The sequence below is a fragment of the Candoia aspera genome, chromosome 1, assembly GCF_035149785.1.
Source record: "Candoia aspera isolate rCanAsp1 chromosome 1, rCanAsp1.hap2, whole genome shotgun sequence".
NCBI classification, from domain to species: Eukaryota; Metazoa; Chordata; class Lepidosauria; order Squamata; family Boidae; genus Candoia; species Candoia aspera.
The window spans coordinates 73414666-73436355 of NC_086153.1; the positions used below are offsets into that span (position 1 = coordinate 73414666).

The 21690-nt window shown below is 38.7% G+C and overlaps 1 protein-coding gene across 1 annotated transcript in view; it reads left to right on the forward strand.

Moving 5' to 3' along the window:
* The first annotated feature begins 295 nt into the window (after positions 1 to 295).
* Positions 296 to 21690, forward strand: part of PCNX2 (pecanex 2) — a 102426-nt gene continuing 81031 nt past the window's right edge. The window contains exons 1-12 of the mRNA XM_063306774.1: positions 296 to 656; positions 1573 to 1772; positions 2435 to 2552; positions 3778 to 3814; positions 4672 to 5943; positions 7826 to 7988; positions 8182 to 8327; positions 10082 to 10166; positions 16630 to 16750; positions 17663 to 17805; positions 20356 to 20509; positions 20749 to 20781. Of these exons, the coding sequence (XP_063162844.1) occupies positions 504 to 656; positions 1573 to 1772; positions 2435 to 2552; positions 3778 to 3814; positions 4672 to 5943; positions 7826 to 7988; positions 8182 to 8327; positions 10082 to 10166; positions 16630 to 16750; positions 17663 to 17805; positions 20356 to 20509; positions 20749 to 20781 (2625 nt within the window). The 5' untranslated portion in view covers positions 296 to 503. The remainder of the gene's footprint in view (positions 657 to 1572; positions 1773 to 2434; positions 2553 to 3777; positions 3815 to 4671; positions 5944 to 7825; positions 7989 to 8181; positions 8328 to 10081; positions 10167 to 16629; positions 16751 to 17662; positions 17806 to 20355; positions 20510 to 20748; positions 20782 to 21690) is intronic.

The following is a 21690-nucleotide window of genomic DNA, read 5'->3' on the forward strand; positions in this document are numbered from 1 at the left end:
GAAAAGAAACGGGAGGAAGAAAGAACTAGGATAGCGTTGTTCTCCAAGCTGGCGCCCTCCAGTAATCCTGTGTCTGGGAATGATGGGACTTGCAGCTCAACACACACGTGAAGCATCGGGTAAAGGGCTGTAAAGTATTAATAGGGAAATGGGGCACAGACACAGAAGGGGGAATCAAGGAGCCAGAGTGCAAGGCATACGTTCCAAACACAGCGACTCCTGTCCTGACGTGTTGTTCCCCCGCACCGGCGTAGTACAATCTGTCTTGGGGGGGGGGCGGAGTCGACAAGGGCACCGCCTTTGCTTTGCATCCTTTGGTGGCAGGAGACACGGTTGGTGGATTGGGCTCCCCGCAGCATGATGGGAAAATCCTTCTAGCATCCGGCATGGAGGTTCGGGTGCCCGGCGCCAAGAAGCATCTTCGCAGGAAGAGCCGCCGCCCCCGCCGCCCCAAGCAACGGCAAAGAGATTGAGCCGGCGGCCCTTTTCGTGCGGGGTTGGCGATGGTGTCCCAGGTAGTGCAGCTGCTCCGGCAGGGAGTGTGGGCAGCGCTGACCGGAGGCTGGTACCACGACCCGGAGCAAAGCAAATTCACTAACAGCTGCCATCTCTACCTCTGGCTTTTCTTGCTGCTGCTACCCATGGCGCTGCACTTGGTGAGTCTGGCCGGCCAGCCAGGAGATCTGGGCACACAGGGAAGAAGAGCAGGCCTCTGATCTGGGAAAGAGGCGCATGTCGCCTTCCTACCTACCAGGTTGTAGGTAAAGGAAAGGGTCTTTGAAGAGCAGGATGTGGCAGATTGCTGAGGAAAGGTGTAAGGGGGTGGATTTAAGAGACAAAAAGAAGTGACTGGGAAAGGGATCTCTAATAAAACTTACCAACTGTGATGGCTCCCACTCCTAATAATTGTAATAACCATCATTTCTGCCTCTTTAATAGTATTTCCTTATTACAGAACTTTGAATTCATTGTGATTGCTTTGCTCCCACACCAAATCTCAAACCCCAGATGTATGTTCTTCTTCAGGTCCTGTGCTGACCAACAAAATTAAACTGGGTATATAAAGAGTGGACGGGTAGCTCTGTTAGTCTTGGGTATAGTATTAAGGTCTGGTTTGTGAGTTTAAGTCATACAAGTCAGGTTTCACTCACGCACTCACACATGCATGCACCCACACTATTTTTGGAGAGTTAAACAAAAAACTAAGTATGAAGTAAATATGGAATATCATAGCTTAACATTCTTTAAAGAAAAATGATAATATGACAATGTCTAGTCCCTAGTCCACTCGGGAGCCAGCCATGAATCCCATTAGCAAGTGACTATATTTCAGCCTCAGCAATCTCCTCTATAATCTGAAAAATAATACTACTGTATCTTACAGACTTCTATAGATGACACTTTTCAAGCACTTAGCAAAGGAACAAGGCAAATATCAGCATTATAATTGTTATTTATTTTACTACTAGGAAAATACAACAGTTTTAATCATAATGATTGGTCATATTATTTAAATGGTCAGATCATTTTTGATGATGAATTAGCTTGACTCTTCCTTATTCCTTTGTCTAGGCGTGTCCTCCCACTACCACCACAGCTTTCATCTACTGTGGTTCTGTGACCTTATTTTTCATGATGATAAAGGTGATCACTTACCGCCTGCACCTGATGTTTGACAAAGGAGAGATAATTCAACAAAAACTCCCTTGTAAGGAAGAGAAACAACATAAAGAATATAAAAGAGATAATGCAGTTCATCATAAAAATCTCAGGTAGGTTTACTTCCTTATGCACGTCTATTTGGTATTATCTGAACCAATTATGAAGAATGTGTACATGAAAGCAAGCACATCATGTATGTAATAAGACTCTGCAGATGGATCACTTATTCCAAAATCATGGGATCCAATGGATGCTGGACATTTATCCAGTCGTAAGATCATTGATCATAACAAACAGCTATTTAGGAAAGGAATTAAATTATTCCCCAAAGAAGGATTGGCATAACTGCCATATTCTTAATAGTACTATGCACACCCCTATTTGCATCAGGATATTTGTTATATCCAATACCAAGAAGCACAGAGATTTTTTTAAAGCTAAAAGGTCCATAGGAAGCTGCCTTACATGAATCAAACAACTGGTACCTCTACAGTAGGTCAGTATTGTCTGCAATGGTAGCAGCCTTTCCAGGATTTGGGGAAGAGATGCTGGGAAGTGAACCTTCTCTATGCAAAGCTTATGAGTTCTGCTCCATTATGGCTCTTCCTACGTTATTCTATGGTTACCTGGCACCAAGTAGGCAGCTTTTTCAGATTGCCCCTGAAGAAAGTTTTCTGAATCAGCTTGTAGTAAACTCAGCACCTTTGAGAATGATTTATTCCTTACCTAACAGTGATCACTAACTTTCTTGCATCTTCATTATTCTGAACAGCAACAACATAGGAGACAATGGTGCAGCTGAAGATACCAAATATAATGGTTCAACACCCACCATCCACAGTAGCATCAAAATACCGGCTATCCTTTCTCATCAGCCTTCAGGAGGCCTGGTTAGTAAATTTTTGTTGGTAATAATGTTCCTGTACTTTTCACTCTGTATATGCCATTGGTGTCTGTTACAACAAAAGATGCAATACAGGCTTTGTTTTAAAACAGAGCAGCAACCGCTTCCCCCCCCCCCCATATTTCTTTTTTCTTAATAAAACAATATGCACATTGTGCTCCAAGGTTCACCGTGTTGGAAAACTGTTGCCAGTGGAGTGAAGCAGGAACAGGGAAGTTGGTATGACACATTTTGCTTCACTAAGAGGGGAGGAGAAGGTGGAATTCTTCTCTTCTCATGACATTCATGAAACTCCAATAACTTCACTTTAGCCATCACTTTAGTAGTAAACTTGAAAAATGATGGCCTCAGATCCTGAATGATTATGGGAAATAACAGCTAGAGAAAGGGAACACTGAAATATTTTTTTCTTGGATCTGGCCCTTGTTGAAAAATGCCATCAGCACTGAGAACTGAGTATTCAGTGAGTGGAAGAGTGCAGGGGACACGTAAAGTGAATCTGGTACCTGGTCTAATAAGTCTCTATGCTTAGTCACAAAGGTGCTGTCCTGTGACAAAACAAATCCAAAAGCTTTATTTGTATGCAAGAGCTCTGGAGGACGTACATGGAGGGCCAGCATGTACAAGAGTTTCCCTCGTAACTGAGTGTTAAAGACATCTTCAAAGACGTTTTTCAGTTGAATACAGGGAAGGGTACTTCTGTGATGGAGAACATATAGAGGGTACTTCTGTGTTGGAGGCTGGTCTGACAAAGAATGGTTAACCCAAGGTCAGCCAGTAAACTCCATGGTTCAATGGAAATTTCAACCTGGGAAATCTTGGTCCACACTTAATACTTTAGCTATCACACTACATTAGCTCTCTATCATGCTAGAACCTCAATATCAGTGAGCAGGAGTAATATGCTTCTCCACCTTATAATTTACCAGTACTTAGAGTTATTTAACTTCTTTCTTTATTATGAAATACAGTCTGAACAAAACAGACAGCCTAACGCCTATACCTCATCCTTTCTGGTATACGTGGTTGTCCGGCAACTTGAAAAGGAAGCTAAAAGATGCTGTATGTTCAAATGCAATGATTGTATTCATTAACTTTGGGGCCATTGTTGTAATGAAACATGAAACATAATTACATTATTTGTTGCTTTGAAATGCAGGTAATGTTATATTTACAGTTCTCATCATTTTAATTGATATGTTTCATTTCAGAACCTGCCAACTCAAGAAACCATTGAAGATCTGAAAGGTGTGTTACAAACAACATTCTGTAGTGACCATGCTCAGTGGTGGTAGGAACTTTAATCTAAAAGAGCTGAAGTGCGGCAGAAACACTTGTTAAACTAATTTAAAGAAAAGGCCACTTCTCAGGCCTGGTTATAGTTTATTCATACTGTTTATTTGCTTTAAAGCTATCTTTTTAATGAACCGTCACATTTTAAGCCGAATAGATTTCTTGGCTCATTTAAAACATCACTGTCCCTCTATGAACCAGCCCACCTTAAAGAATCTGAATTATATTTCTTTATATCTCCTACTCATCAGGAGTGTTCCTCAACTTGAGGGAATCTTCAGTTTAGGTTGGTTTATACACACACACACACACACACACATATATATATCCTTTCCTCCCAGGCTTTGTCTTTTGGAGTTGTACAGAGCTGCCACATTATCTAGTGATGAAGTCCTACTGAATTTCGTGGAGTTTACAGCACAATCCTACACAATTATTAAGGATTACAGAATGAATCTCATATGGAAGAAATTAACTCTATGCTTAGTTTGTTGTTTTTACTGCATCTGAATTAGTGTCTTTAGTATCTGAAATATTTTGTATGTTTGAATATCTGCTTCATAAAATGTTTTTACCTTTTTAAAAATAATAATGATACATGCATATTTTCATGGTTTTCTACTGATCTATATTATTTTTTGTAGATTCTAACTCTCAAGAAAATAATTGGTGCTGTCAAAGTAAATTTAGGCACATTCCATTCAGAGCAATGGGATTTAGCTGTACATTGACTGCTAATTTTCATGAATTTTCTTTCTGGGAATGCTTCATATATCTCTGACATGCTATATCTCTGTGTCTCCTTTTACTAGGAATACTGGTTTCAGAAGAACAGCCCGTCGCACCAGTATTGCTGACCTCACCCTGCATTAAAGCCGATATTCTGTCTGCTTCTGTGACACATATGTCAAGTTCTACCGCACCGACATTAGTGGCCAAGCCGAATACTGCGGAGACTATTATCGATAGCGGAACAAGTGAAAAAGAAGAGAAGGCACAGCCTTCTGGCCATAGTGGAGAAGAGGAGGCTCCTCTTGATAAAGATGTGCTTGTTAACAAATTGGCAAATCTTTCCTTGTCCCAGTGTGATGTTTTAAAAACAGGCATATCTTTTCAGCCTTGGAGTACTGACAATTCTGTCATCTTTTCAGAACATTTAAACAATCCCAAGTGTTTTGGGAAAGAGAAATTACTGGATGTGTCAGCTCAAGACAGCACTACAACCAGTTTCCCAAAATGCAATACTCTGATAACCAAGGGACTTGCAGAAAGCTCTTCTTATGTGGATGACCCAAAAGTACAGTTTGATGAATCAGAAAGTGAGATAGCTGTTGCTTTGGTGGACAATTCTCATTCTGGGGATCCATTCACATTACATGAACCCGTTAAAATAGTTATCACTATGAGTAGTGCCCAGAACTCAGCTACTGATTTAGAAGGCTTGCAGCATATGAAACTGTTGGGTGCTGAGAAATCTGGTTCAGATCCAGAATCTGGGGTTGCTACAACAGTTCAAGACAATAAGCAAAGCAACAGTCAGATGATAATCCCCATGATTACTTTTGAACTATCTGAGGACAGTGGAGGCCATGCTTTTCAAGAAGTAAGTGAAAGTTTAAGAACAGACAATTTAAATGTAGATGCATCATCTAATCAATGTTCTGGCTATGAATCTGGTGAACAAGACAATATTGGAAAGGAACACAGTCACAATCCAGTAAATAGTCATGAAGGAGTAATTATTTGTCCTGAAAATGCTTCTGGAACTCTAGAAGACCCAGAGGAAGGCCAATGGAATTTGGAGGTCCCCTTGTATAAAACAGCTCATGAAAAGAGACATGCTCGTGTTCTCAGTGTGGATAGTGGGACAGATGTGCTTTTAAGTAAGAATTCCTCAGAGACTGTTAGTGGAAAAGAAAAACTTTTGCCAACCTCAAAATCTGATCTGGAAGCTAAAGAAGGACAGATACCAAATGAATCAAATTTCTTAGAATTTGTTTCACTGCTGGAATCCATCAATACTTCAAAGCCAACAGCATCAGATTTGAAAGCAGAGCCTGCAAAAGATAAAGGGCTAGTTGGAGGTACACTGCATAATTCAAATTATTAGTTTCCAGTGCACACAAGGAAATGTGGGAAATTTATGTGCATTAAAAGCAACTTCCACTCATGCTAAAAAAACAAGGAATGGCCACTAATAAATATATATGCTCTAGAATATTAAACATGAAAGATGTGCATAAGTAAATACCTTATCAATAAATCCTTAGTTGATGTAAGATGGATAGAGTTTTTTGGCTGCAGTAGATGTACTGTATATTGGGTACCATATTTGATTAGTTTTTAAGAAAACACATTGTCTCCTTGTTGTTCTTATTCTCTGTCCTTTGTTGGGTTAGGAAAAAACTATACATTTCTTCACTCAAGCATTAAGTATCTTGTTCATTCATTCATTCAAATTTGTTATAGCTGCCCAATGGATTCTTTGTGTAGTGGATATCAGTTGTCCTTTGCTGTTCTTACTCTTCATTATATTCAGTGTTTGCTGTGCAGAAGAGCAGATGGAGCCCTTCTTACAGTTATATGCAATTAATTCCATTCTTTGGAAGTGTGTCTGCATGTATAAATAACAAATATATGTATCTTTTATAGAACTGCTCTTCCATACCAAAATCCTCTCCAAATCAGATTTTCCAATAATATGTCATAATATTTGTATTTTCAGACCCTAATGTACCTAATGCAAGAAAGAGATATGGCCCATCAGCTTTGAACAGAATGATTTGTTGATCATAGATTGTAAAGTAAGCTATAGATTGTAAAATAATTTTTAGCTACTTCCTAAATAAGCTGGCTTTCTCTTTTACAATATTAGAATTTAGGATAATCTAAAAAAACTAAGTTGAAGATCCTTCCTTTAAACTGTTGAATGTGGTGATGGCTACCAATTTAGGTGATTTTAAAGGATTGTTAAATAAATTTATGAATGATCTGACTTTCAGGGTCTATTAGTTTTGGTGGCTGTATAATACAGTATCTCCTTAAATACAGCATGTCTCTTACATATCAGATGCTGGAGAACAAATGGGAGGAGAGCTACCATCCTCTTGTTTATGCTTCTGAATTCCCTAGATATATCTGATTGGCTGCTGTGTGACATAAAAAGCTGGACTAGATGGGCTCTTGGCTCAGTGCAGCAGGGCTCTACATATGAGGTTCTGTCAACCTCTGGGAAAAGTAATTTTCACCAATATTTAAGTGGATAAGTATCTTAAAGATCTTGATGTTGGAAGCAAGCAATGGAATAGTTGAAATATTGCATTAGCATTAAGAGAATCAATGCGAGAGGTTAAAGAGGTTGGATTAAACTGAGGAACAGATAATAAATGAATAGGAGTTTTTTAAAAAAAGAGAAATCAGTTATCTCAGAGGTAGGAGAAGTCAGAATAAAAGAAGCATGGGATGTCTGAGGAAAACAGATTATAGAATTTAAAGATGAGGACCAAAGAGCAAAAAGGAATTGGAAGGAGAAGGAGAAGCAAGCTATTGTGCAACCTATAGGTAGTTGAGCTGACAGTGAAATCAAGGAGACAGAAAAGGAAGAAAAGGAAAGATTTAGTATCACATTTCCTACAGACTCAGGTTATGAGTCACTTTTCCATCCATGCAAACACAAAGGAAAAGACAGCAGACGATTAATTTAATACTTACATTATTGCTACTTTTCAGCCTCGCCAGTGTGCATCATTCAGCATACATAAGTGCTTGGCTCAAGAAGTGTAATAACTTAGATTCTTAGGGGTGGAAGTATGAATTAATGTGATCATAAATTGATTTTCAAAGGTCTGTTGTTTGCTCTGTGTGGGGTCTTCTAATTAAAAAACCTTTTCATCCAGGAAACAAAAACAAAAGCAAAACAATTCCTAGGTTGCGTATGGAAAGCTTTCTCTTCCCTGTGTCTTTCAGATGGCTTTTTAAGAGAGAAAAAAGAGGGGGCATTGGCAACAGGAAAAAATTGTGCAGAAAAAGAAAACCATGGTTCTTCTAAACAGGATAAAACCGAGATGGAAACTCAAGATTCTACTAATGTTAATCCAGTGATCCCAGAATCAATGAAGTTCACCGCCCAGTAAGAGCTATGTTCTTATTTTTGAAGTTTGCAGTAATGCATGTTGGTCACTTATATTACAAAAGAGCTCATGTAAACTTTCATTTGATCTACTTTCTTGATTTCTTGAGAAACGGGTTGAGGGGGGACAGAGAAGCATTTCATACATTGCTTTTGAACCTTTCTTTTTTCTCCTGATTGATGTTTTGACAAGTTACCAGAGCACCAGACAACGACAGATCATTTACCGGGTAACTTCACAGCCAGATAGTTCCGTCTTGCAAGTCATAAGTGGGCCTGAAGCATCGGTGCAAGAAGAGGTGTCTGTGGATGCAATGCATGTCTTCATAGATGGAAATGGTAAGCTCATATGGAGGAGTTGGGAGGGGCAGTTGCTTTACCTTTTGGACAGCTTATTGAGGTTTCTGCGTGCATGTGGATTAACTGCTCAGGGTCATGTGTCTGAATGGCTTCCAGGATCCCATGGGAGACATGGCTATTGGGTCTTTGTGACAGAAAAATCTTTGTGATTTCTAGTGGAAGAGGGGATCCTTCAGATAGTTAGACCCTGTGCATTTAAGGCTCTGAAGGTTAGCATCAACACTTCAGAGGTGCCCAATAAGCAGTACAGGTATCATTTGACTCTGATACCCAGCTGTGGTTAGCACATGTTGCATTAATTAAGTTCTAGACATGTTGCCATAGTTGAGACAGGCAGCAGTCAAGGCATAGATAACTGTTGCCAAATTCAACTGGCTCTGGACAAGGATGCAGCTAGTGCAGTAGATGTAATTGTGTAAAAGTGCTTCTGGCCTCAGTCACCACTGTAAATCCTATGATTTTGTTGGGATTTTCAACCCAATTTATTTGGAGCGCACCACAAGAACTTTAAAATCAGGGGTTCTCAAACTTTGGGGTGTTACAGCTCAATAAATATCAGATGCAACCGTGGTGGAACCACCTTCCTACCCAATCTGGAGTTTATGGTCAAGGGCATGGTTCCCCCCTTGTTCTCTCACTCTGAGGATACCCTTCTGCTCTGCTCCCTCTCTCTCAGGCAGGGAGCAAGATGAGTCACTTCTCTTGTTCTCTTTCTCTGGTGGTCTACCCAGTATCCTCACAGTTTGACCCCTATTCCATATACTTCACTTCATACAACACAGGGCTAAGCCAGTATTCCTCCTCCAATCACATTTACACAGCCTCCTGATACAATTCCTGGCTCTTCCACCCTGTTTTGCTCCCCACTGTCCATAACTTTGTCCTCTCCTCTCCTCAGTTTTAAACTGCTTCCAAGCTTTCTTTTCTTTTCTTTTCTCTCCTTCCTCCCTTTACACTTTGGGTTCCAGATGCTGCAACAGCCACCCTTGTTCTCTGCCATCATCTCTGCTTCTCTTCCGCAAACTCTCCTATATAGCATTTGAATGTGCTGTGGGCAAGAGCTTCTGAGGCTTCTGCACTGCTCTCCTTTGGGCTGAATGCCAGTGCCAGCAGTACCCAAGACCATCCAGATTCCAGTCTTCAAGCCTGGCTGCAGCGCCAGTCCACACTCTCTTGATGAAACATGGAATTGACTATGGCCTTGCTGTGTAAGGCCTTAACTTCCTCCATTTTCTCCACTCTCTTCCATTTAACATTTTTACCAGTTCCAGTTCAGTCTACATACTTCTCTCCTTCTACCTTTCCTCCTCTTTCTTCCAGAGTTGAGCTCTGGAACTAAATTTTAGCATCCAAGTTGGCACAGACTGCTAACACACCCATCCTCTCAGATGCCATTGTTCTGACTTATCTATGGAGGCTTTCCAAAGATATGCAATATATAGGTGTAGATATCTGTATCTGAAATGGGAAGATGACAGGTGCAAAATTACAGGAGGACTGTTGGCAAAGCTGGCTGTGGCAAGGAGGATTTTAAAATGATTGCATTGCAGCAGCTGTAATGGTACTGAAATCTGCCTTATGAGATAGAGCTGAGAGAATGTAAGTCTTTGACAATGATGCCTTAAGATAGGATTTCTATTTCTGGAGAGTTTCTAATTCAGTAATTTCTTAGTTATAACACTGAGTGCATGACAGATCATTACTGAACTGATTATGTCTTCTTTTATTTGAAGGAGAAATTAGGTCCTGTTACTTAAGGAGTCAAAAAGAAGGAAATATTGAAAATTCACCCATCTATGATTGCATGTCCAATGCTCAGTAAGTAAACTCCTCATGTGCTTTAAACATGTATATTTGGATTATGGGATGACTCCATTTCATGGCCATGTTACACTGCTGGAGCGGTTATTTAGTTTTCCAAAATTAAATATTGGGAACATAATTTTCATGAAATGTCCACATGCAAACAAACATAGATTCTGTTGTATAATAATTTAGATAATTTCTGCTTCAAGATCTGTATTTTCTGCAGTAATTCATAGTATTTCTCCAACTCCTAACTATAGCTGCCAATATTTGAACCTAGGACTTCTTATTTGCAAAACATGTTACCTTCCACTCATCTACTCCATTATGAAATACAACTGTTGAATTTCTAGGACAAGAGTAAAGGAGTAAGTTTTATATTACATGCTGTAAATAGTTTAACAAAGATCTTAATTTTGTGCCAGTAAAATATTAGGACTGCAGTTGCAAATGTTTCCTATGATGTAAGCTACTGTTGCAATAGAGGCAACCTACTGTAAGTATTATCCCACCTGGTAGGGTACAGTTGTGGAAGAGGGCTATTGTCCTCTTGACCTGGTTGTGAATATCAACACTGAGTGAATATCAACATTGAGGAGATGCACCACTACCTTCTTTAGGAGAATGACAGCATATCCTCATTCAAGGCTGCATTTACCATGGCCTTAACTTAGCCCACTGTCACCTATTTGGAGACCTTTACCAACCAGGAGGCATGATCTGGGCCAAATCCAAAACTTGGTTCCCAATTTCAGAAGCGGAAGGGGTTGCAGGAGAAGGCAGGAAAGAGCAACTCCATGAATGTGAGCTTTCTCCCCTTCATGGAATGGAAATTAGGGTTCCTTTTGTGTTCATGAATCAAATATTGTTATCTTAAAATATTAGTGTAGTGTATCACCAACATCTTGCTATAATACAACCATGGTGTATTAAACATATTGTCAACATTGTTTTCCAGTTCATGTTGACTAAGGGAGGAAAGCTGGGCCTGTTATCCTTCCCCTGTCTTGTCCCTGATAAGCATCTTGGAAAATGCTAGAAACTATATAGGAAGACTTTCTGTCACCTTTCATTCCGATGCTTAACTAGCACAGTTATTGGAAATGATACAAACATGTCATATGGATTCAGCCACACTTCATCTGTAGTTTCATGAATAATTATGGGACTCCTAATTTGTGTTGTTTTCAGCTGCAGTTGATGACTGAAGATATCAATGAAAATAATAATGTTCAGGCCCAGTTGCAGGATTTGTAGACCTATAAACTGGGAACTTGTTTCTTTCTCTCCTGTGAGCAGGTTACTCACTATGTAGCCATAGGGCTGGCCTAAAATACTTCTCTCTCAAAACAGGAGATTCAGATGATCCCCTGCTTCCCCCTGCAGCAATGTTCACTTTAATTCACTCTATAAGAGACAGTTTGGTTTAGTGGTTCAGCAACGGGCCAGAAACCAGGAGACTGAGAGTTCTAGTCCCTCCTAAGGCATGAAAGCCGGCTGGGTGACCTTGGGCCAGTCGCTTGCTCTCAGCCCAACTCACCTCACAGGATGGTGGTTGTGGGGAAAATAGGAGGAGGAAGGAGTATTAGGTATGTTTGCCACCTTGAGTTATTTATAAAAATAATAAAGGCAGGATAGAAAATAAATAAAATAATTTCTGACATTCCCTGTGCAGAAAAAAATGTCTGCTCAAATTTATTTATTTATTTATTTATTGAACTTAACAGTATATGGCCACCTATCTTAAATACAATAAAACTAGGCAGCTCATAACAAAAACAGTAAAAAAAAATCATGTCACCCATACATGAGGCAACACAATTCTCTCCCATTGTGCTCCAACTAATAATTGCAATCAATATTGTGTAAGCATTTCAAATTATTTCTTCTGAGGGGAGAATTTGAGATTGTAATGAAAGAAAAAACTTAAAAAGATAAAAGAAAAACATTATACAAAAAGCATTTAGATAGTCCCCCTTTTTCATTTTTTCCCCATTTTCCCCCCTTATTTTCTGGATGTATTCTGAACTTACTTAAATTTTATTATTAATTTCAAAATCGAAAGTTTTATAAAGTTAGCAATGATCATGGACTTTGCATGACCCAATACTCAACAAATATCAAATCTTTTTTTTTGAGGGAGTAGGGAACTTAATTAAACCTTTTCTGAAGGGGGTGAAAATTAAACCTTTTTTTTGGGGTGGGAAGAGGGAAATTAAAACTTTTTTGGTAGGAGGGAAATTAAAGCTTTTTGGGAGGGAGGGAGGAAATTAAACCTTTTTTGGAGAAAGGAGGGAAATTAAATATTTTTTGGCAGGAGGAGGGAAATTAAACCTTTTTTGGAGAGTTGCCTATAGAAGACTAGACATACAAAGGCCAAGAAAAGGTAGTATAGCAGAGAGAAATAATGGAATACCTTTGTGAATAATAATACCATGTATCAGACTAAGAATCCAGCTAGTCAGGCATTCTGTCTCTCAGTCCCATAGTAACCTGCCAGCAAAATCAAGAGAACCTGTGGATCACCAGGCACGCTTGTACTCCAGCTGCCATCAGTTTTAGCCAGAATGTGTCAAATGGTCAAAGACAAAAATAATTCAACAACATCTGCAGATCATAATGGAGAGAATCATTCCGAGATGTTCATTTAGAATATGTAATGCTAAGAATTGTGATAACTGGACACTTGGTTTCTTTTCCACACACACCTCCAGCATTCGTTCATTCGTTCATTCGTTCTCTCTCTCTCCCTTTTCTGCAGTAAAAAGTACAAAAATAAAAGGGCATGATACTGACTTTGAATTGTGTCACTTGAATAATTTAAAACGCATTCTCTCTCAGAGAGGACGCTGCTGAAAACGTCATGATTGATTTGACCCGTTTTCTGTTTTGGACATATTCATATTTTCAGTAGGCCTATAAATTTACATGTTACACTGAATTAGTTGTTGAGAATAGAGGAATCCTCTTCTGGTGACAAGGGGGAAGGTTAATTTTAAAACTCCCTGGCAGTGCAAGCTCTACGTCTGGCCTTGGGCTTGCAGAAAAACATTTACTCTAGGAAATCCTTGTAATTGATTCTGATTACTTCCCATAAATTACAAGGGGCCACAGAATGTTTTGTACTGTCCAAAGCATCCCTGAACAGTAACAGAGATCTCCTAGGCAATTGCATTTATATCTGACAGTTTTCAACATCATAATATTCTCCAAGCTCTTTACAAATGTACCCAGCTCTCCAGGTTGGTTTGTTTGCTTTTTTGCTGAAACAGGAGCTGATGTCCTTTTTCAATACTTGAGTACTGAATAACATTTTTTGAAAAGCAAGTAGCCTTTTGGTTTGCCTACCAAGGTGATTTTTAACTGATAAGGACATTCTTCAACAGTAACAGCAAGCTGATGGTCCTAATTATTGGTGCAGAGAGGTGCTGCTATTTGACAAGTTTCTACAGTTATTATGCTGGGCACATTTTGAACAGTATACAAGGAAAAAATCCCTGCTTCCTTGAGGATTTATGAGAATTGGGATATAAGGACTCCTGTATCTCTGCTTCCTATTGGTATAGAATTTTTAAAATAACTCCTACACATCATTGTTTAGAAGTAAGTTTCTCTGGTTGCACCAGAAGTATTCCCAAGAAGGTATAACTGCACTGTCTCTGCCACTGTTTGCAATTTGTTTTACTATTATGAGTGTATCATGACAAAGTTGAGAAGTAGGTGGGGTAATGATGTAAACATACAGCTCTGGGCAAATAGAGTCAGAACAGAATCAGAAACTTTTTCTTTCTGATTCTGGGAAATGTACCATGCATGCAGAGGAGATACATTTCTTCTCTGAACTTACAAGTGATCAGAGAATATCATTATTTATAATGCTGTCTATGCCTCAGTATAACTATAATAGTCCCTGGATGCCAGCTGGAAATGAAGGTGCCACTTGACCAGGAAAAAAACAACAGCCTCACCTTCTCCTGTACTTTTAACAGTAAAAATGATTAGACAAAGCTTTGGGAGGTAGGTAAGCATTAATTTTGGCCCATGTCTTGAGATTAGACAAACAGGCACATAAGCAGTCTGCCTCTCTCATTCTTTTGACAATTATATTCAAAATCACTGAATTTCAGAATTAAAATCCACTGCTGATGACCATTGTCAAAGCATCCCTTAGCAGTTAAGAGGTTCTTATAACAAACCTTTTCCTTATGATCTGCAGTTTCCCTCTAAAAGACAGGTAAATCAGCAGGCATCCAAATGAAAACCCAAGGAAAGCATTGGTCATATAAGAGTTTTAGTCAGCATCTCTTAAAAAGGGTTGTTTAGGAACAAACATTTTTTCCCTCATAGTTACTCTTATCTTCATGTCAAGATGCTTCAGGTTCTTTACATTTTACTATAAGTCAGTTGTGGGGTAGCCAAAGAAAGCAGAATTCATTATTTGGATTTATATCTCATGTTTCCTTCGAAGTGGCATACATTGGCTCCCTCTTCCCATTTTCCCTTACAACAGTGTCCCTGCATGGTAGGTTGGACTGAGGGAACAATTAGCCCAAAGTCTCCAGTAAGTTAAGAGTAGACTGGAACCTGAGTCTCCACAGTGCCAGTTCAACATCTTAACCACTACACCACGCTGGCCCTCAGTTAATATTCTAGGTCAGTCTTCTCTACCTGGTACCTTTCAGGTATGATTGGGACTGCAACTCCCAGAATTACTGGCCAATGTGACCTTTGTTTGAGGATTCTGGGAATTGCAGTCCCATCAAGGTGGAGAGGATTGCACAAGATCTGATCATGCCATGTAAGTCAAATAAAAAGAAAAGTAAATGCAAAAAATGTTGCCACATGGTGGCAGCCAATATCTTTAACAGGACAGTTAACTCTTGGCAGATGGATCATTTAGAAGGTTGTAAGAAAAAAAGAATCTTCTGTAGAACAAGAAGAAAAAATAGAAAGTATTTATTTCATCTTCCTAGCTTCTGTTTTATTCATTTCTTTTTCATCTTAGACACCAGATTTCAAGGAGTTTAGGGAGAAGATTAAATGATGTTAAATGTTGTATTTGAGATATGGTTGTAAGCTACGGATTTCAGTTGATTTGGGATCTTAATCGATTCTGAAAATTGCAACAGTTATGTAAGATACAGCTATTTTAACTGACTAATTAGCCAGACAATCTATTTTAATTATATTCACAAAATTCCATGATTTTTAATTTCATATACAGTCTAAATGGGATGTTGTAGAATTCAATTGTATTTATGCTTACTCACAAATCCCATTCTTTTCAATGGTGCTTTAGTCTTTAAAATGTTTCTTTAAAATTGTCATAATTAAAACTTCACTTTTGGTGTTAATGGAACTGCACTGTTTCTTCCACTATTTGAGTCCAATATATTAGCTAAGCTGACACTTCACATAATTGTACTAGAGGAGAATTTGAGTTGATTGCTAAGATGTCAGATATCCTGATTTTCAAATAAACATTTCAAGAGCAGTCATCAACAATTCTGTATATTGATTAGGAACTCCCAATGATTTTTAAATTATATTAATTTTATTGCATTGATTGCATTAATAATTGTATACAATTATTTTACATTATTTCTATATTCTTGTAGCCAATTAGGCTATGTACAGATGCTCACTATAAATCAGGTTTTATGTTTCATTGATATAACACTAAGGCAGGACTTGTCTGGTTTAATTATAATTTCTTTAAATGGTTGAACCTACAGCAACCAACAAACCATGGTGACATTTTGCTAGCCTATTCTAATTTTACAGTGGTCTGGTGTGTTGGGCCTGAACCCAAAGGCCTGATTGCTTTATGGATTGTTTCTACTTTCTCTCGAAGCCTCTCATTAATCCCAAAGGTATAAGACAAAAGTAGTTAAAAAATATGCCCTTGCTCAACAAAATGCTCTCTCTTTGCCCTTCTTAATTGCCTGGTTAGGCATCTGGTGTTCTTTCAAAATGCACCTTTCAAGTATTGATCAAGCTATAGAATTATCCTTTAGGCTGTTATTAAGTGGCACAGGAATCAGGAGCAGTGACCCGGTAGGAACATGAGAGCTATTTGTAGTATTCCAATTTCTTCAGTCAGATGTTGGCACATTTGTGGAAGAAATTTCAGCTCACTCATACTGCCCCTCTGGAGGCTGATTGGAGCTTGAACTGAAAAGCCCTGAAGCATACTTGTAAGTGACTGGTTACTGAAATTGGAATCAGGTTTTCCTTGAATCTGTGGGATCCTCCAGCTAGTATAGTCGATCTCTGAAGCCCCTCATCTTTTCAATAGAATCAGGGGTATCTCGGGGTGTGTGTGTGTGTGTGTGCGTGTGTCAAAAGTCAAGATGGCAGCTTTGATCTCATAGTTGCCTCCTGCCATCTTGACTTTTTTTTTTATCACCCCACCCCTGCAGACACCCCAAATAATTGTTTAATTGATTCTACTCTTTTTATCTCTTGTGTACAGTGAAATCCATTACAGCTCCTCAGAGATCCAAGAAGAATCTTCTGGGGATCATGGGCAAAGAGCACGGCAACAGCGGTTCTTACTGATGGTGGCACGGGGAACTCTTTCTGAAAACCAACGGGTACCATGTAACATTTCAGTACCTATACATTTTTTAAAAAATGTGTAAATTTTTTAAATTTACTAGCTATAGAAACATGCACGTTTCAATAGTAGCTGATGTAAGCTTGTTATAGCAGACAAATGGAAGAATATGTAATTTTCCACTAAGCATCAGCTAATATACCAAATGTTATGCTGATAGTGTCAGTTTTTAAAATTGATTTGATGGATTTTTTTAAAAGGAGCAAAAGAGTCAGAAAACATTTTTGTTTGTTCAGAGGAAATCTCTGTCTCTGTCTCTCTCCTTCAAGTCAGTGTTGATTCCTGGTGACTGCCTGGCAAATCCCTGCAGTTTTCTTGGCAAGGTTTTTGGGAAGTGGTTTGCCATTGCCTGCTTCCTAGGGCTGAGAGAGAGTGACTGGCCCAAGGTCACCCAGCTGGCTTTCTGCATAAGGGTGGGACTAGAACTCACAGTCTCCCAGTTCTTAATCTCGCCTGATGTCTTAACCACTACACCAAACTGGCTCTAAATAAAATAATAAAAATACTTTTTCCAGTATTTTCAGATCTAATGGCATTTATGTTCAAATTATAAGCAACACCTAAATGTCACACAAAGAGCAATCTTGAGTGACTTAGGTTGTTTTGTTCTGGTGTATTTCAAGTGGTCCAAGTGATAATCTTACAAGTTCTGTGAAAATACCCTAGTTTGTGCCATGTGCAAGAAATTAGGTAAGCCTGAATATAAACAAGTTTACAAAAAAAAAAAGTTTATCTGTAAGAAAATATTGACTATGGCCATTCTTTAACTGGCTATATATATCTACTGAAAAAGAAACAACTATAGAATTGTACCAAAACCTTCTTTTGATACAAAGCAGTGCTATGAAAATGATACACAATTCTATTATTCTTTATTTCATGTTGAAAGCATTTTAGTGAAGACCTTGAGGATTCTTCATGTTCATCAGCTCAAAGAAAAATTAATAGACAGTTTTACAAATTTATTGTATTTCCTGGCAAATGGATAAAAATCTGGTATGATCGACTTACCTTGCTGGCATTGCTGGACAGGTAAGTTTCACACGGATACATGACATTCACTTGTAATATTAATTCATAAAACATTAGCATGTTTCTTGTGTTATTTTATTTTTAAATATCTTCTCTTAATGGGTATTAATCAGTAGTCATTTCAGGTTTGTAATTTGTATATTTGATATGGATTCCTAATACCAAAGTGGAAATCAATAGCTGTCCTGCTTCAAATGAGACATGAATGGTGACAACAACATTTGCTTACATTTGGACCTGCCCTACTTATACTTAAAGCCAAGGGTGGATTCAAATTTTAAGGCAAATGGAGGACCTAAATGGGGGTCCTAAACACCAGCTTAATTGATAACTGGCAAATGGAGAAAACGTAGAGGCAGTTAAAGACTTTGTATTTCTAGGTGCAAAGATTACTGCAGATGCTGACTGCAGTCAGGAAATCAGAAGACGCTTAATCCTTGGGAGAAGAGCAATGACAAGTCTCGATAAAATAGTTAAGAGCAGAGACATCACACTGACAACAAAGGCCCGCATAGTTAAAGCAATGGTGTTCCCTGTAGTAACATATGGCTGCGAGAGCTGGACCATAAGGAAGGCTGAGAGCAGGAAGATCGATGCTTTTGAACTGTGGTGTTGGAGGAAAATTCTGAGAGTGACTTGGACTGCCAGGAGATCAAACCAGTTCATCCTCCAGGAAATAAAGCCAGACTGCTCACTTGAGGGAATGGTATTAAAGGCAAAACTGAAATACTTTGGCCACATAATGAGAAGACAGGACACCCTGGAGAAGATGCTGATGCTAGGGAGAGTGGAGGGCAAAAGGAAGAGGGGCCGACCAAGGGCAAGGTGGATGGATGATATGCTAGAGGTGACGGACTCATCCCTGGGGGAGCTGGGGGTGTTGACGACTGACAGGAAGCTCCGGTGTGGGCTGATCCATGAAGTCACGAAGAGTCGGAAGCGACTAAACAACAACAAAACAAACACCAGCAATCTTGACAATATAGTGTTTCTTTGTAGTCTCCTCCAATAAGTGCTTTTTTTCTTCAATCAAGCTCCAAGAACAAGAAGGGAGAAGAAAATGGATAAGGAAAGAAGCTGCAGGGAACTGCTTAGACTGATTTGTAGTCAAGGAAAAGATTTTCTTTTCCTTTTGGTTTGGACCGTATCCCTATTTTATGTGTGATGGCGGCAGATCTGGCTTAAACAAAAATTCTATCTTATATTGTTGAAACCTTGACCTAGTCAGAGCTCTAGTTACACTTTAGGTATGTGATCTAAAATCCGACCTTTAAAGATTCCTCTTGCCTGAAAGAATTCACACTGATATAAAGTGGCAGGATTGGGATTTGTGAATCTTAAACAATCATTGTCCATGCATTTCTATACTTGCTGCATAATGGAAATAGAAGGGAGGATCTTCTAAATTACAAGTTGGATATTAGATTATGAAGTTTAGTGGCCCACTCATGCATGTATTTGTAGTCTGTCTGTAACCTTAGAAACTAATTTGTGTTTGTTCTCTAACATTAGGAGAGACACAAGAGTGAGGGTATTTTCAATGGCTGCATCTAAATTATGGCTCTTAACCCCTGAAGAGCAGTTACCAACAAACCCCATTCACACTTTGCTGGTTGCTAGAGTTGGTTTTTATTCCAAGTTTCATTTACTTATTGAGTTGATTTACAACCATTTGTATGCCACTGATTTTCAAGTCTCTAAACATTGGGATGTATATACAGTATATAGAGATAAAATATTGGTTTTAACTTTTTTTTATCACTTTTGTATTGCTTTGCATAGTTTTTGCAAAATTGCACATGTTAAATGTTTAGATTTACTTACTGGTTTTGTAATAGAAAGATTTTCAATAAGTGCATTTATTCAGTAGCTATTTTCAGAAATACAGTTTCTGATTTCTGCAAAGGAAAGTAATTAAGCTAACTAACTTCTGCTGGTTGCTTTGGCTTGGCAATCTTTTGCTTGGGTAAAGATGTAAATATGCAGATATTTTTCTCACCAGTAAGGTTGTAAGGGACGCGGTGGCGCTGCAGGTTAAACCGCTGAGCTGTCGATCGGAAGGTCGGCGGTTCGAAACCGCGCGGCGGGGTGAGCTCCCGTTGTTAATCCCAGCTCCTGCTCACCTAGCAGTTCGAAAACATGCAAATGTGAGTAGATCAATAGGTACCGCTTCGGCGGGAAGGTAACGGCGTTCCGAGTCGTCATGCTGGCCACATGACCCGGAAGTGTCTATGACAACGCCGGCTCCAAGGCTTAGAAATGGAGATGAGCACCGCCCCCTAGAGTCGGATTCGACTGGACTTTACGTCAAGGGAAACCTTTACCTTTACCTTTAAGGTTGTACAGGGAATGCCATGCACAGAGAGCCAGGTAAAGTTGACCTTTGCATATTCATCAGAGCACACGTGAGGCCTTCATGTGGGCCTCCTGAGAAAGTTAAGTATATTTTTGATACACTGATCTGGCTTCAATTTACAAGCCTATATAGAAATGATGTACTTATGATTACATTTCTGCTTTTGAAAATATATTGGTGTGTTATTTTTACAGGACAGAAGATGTCAAGGAGAATGTTTTGGCAGTTCTTCTAGTAATCCTTGTTTCTTTTCTTGGCTTTCTAATTATGAACCAAGGTTTTTGTAAAGACATTTGGGTGCTCCTGTTCTGTCTTATCATGGCAAGCTGTCAATACTCTCTTCTAAAGGTAATGCATTGTTTTATATGTGTGTTTTATATTGTCTAAAGGTAATGTTTTATTATGTATTTTATTTCTGCTTTTACTGTAAACTACTTTGAGATGTATTGGCACAGGAAGCTGTACATAGATAGACAGAAAGTCAGATAGATACTGTAGATGAGAAATCCAGCACAAAACTATTTCTATTTTGGATTCTGTAATAACAAATCATATAGCTAACATGATGAATCTTGTTTTGCCTTCAGAGTGTTCAGCCTGATCCTGCCTCACCTATACATGTAAGTTTCAGTCACCAGATAACATGCTTTTATTGTTTGTGCTCCTTCTTAGTCAGATAGTGTGGTGAATTTTTGAAAGTTGAAATAAATCTATCTCTCCAGGCTGTAATTTCATTTTTCCATGTAAGAACCTAACACTTTGACATTAAAAATTAATCTGCTCTAACACATTGTTGCCATAAAGTAGACAGCAGAGCTGTGCAAAGCATTTAAGGAGTTCTTTCTTTGCACAGCCTGTTGGCATGAGTGAAACAACGAGGCAGCCTGGTCCTTGGCATGGTGGCTTCAATTACTTTCCCAGGGCATCAGCACATGCATGTGTGTATACAGCCTTTGTCACTGCCCATTGTACAGGTTTCTAGAAATCTAAATGGCCATTGTAATGCATTGTAGTGAAAACTAATTGTGATGTTTGTGGCCTTTATTTAAATTTAACTATTTATTCTGTAGATTATCAGTTGATTTGTCTAATTTATACATGATATGAGTTATATAATTATATATTTTTTATATAAAATAAAATGCAATGTGTACCAATGTATGCATAATATTATGTATGTACTCTTGAAAGAATTACCCCTGCCTAATCCATTTTACACCTAATACAGAAATGGTTGGAGGGCTGTAGCTTTGAATCTTATCTGCATTTTAGTGATTTTCTCACTACTTCATCTTTTAGGATTTAATGATGTAATGATCTTTTAATTGGTCAGGCCTCTGGTAGTGATCATGTACCGCAATTTCATGTATCCCAAAATACAGAGATACTGGAATACATCTCTCAGAATTTTCAGGCTGATATACAGTATATAATAACATTTTGTGATTATTAAAGTATGAATATGTTTTATATTGAATCAGACTGCAGAGTGCTGGAGGACTTAATCTTCATATGGCTGTCTGCTAAAT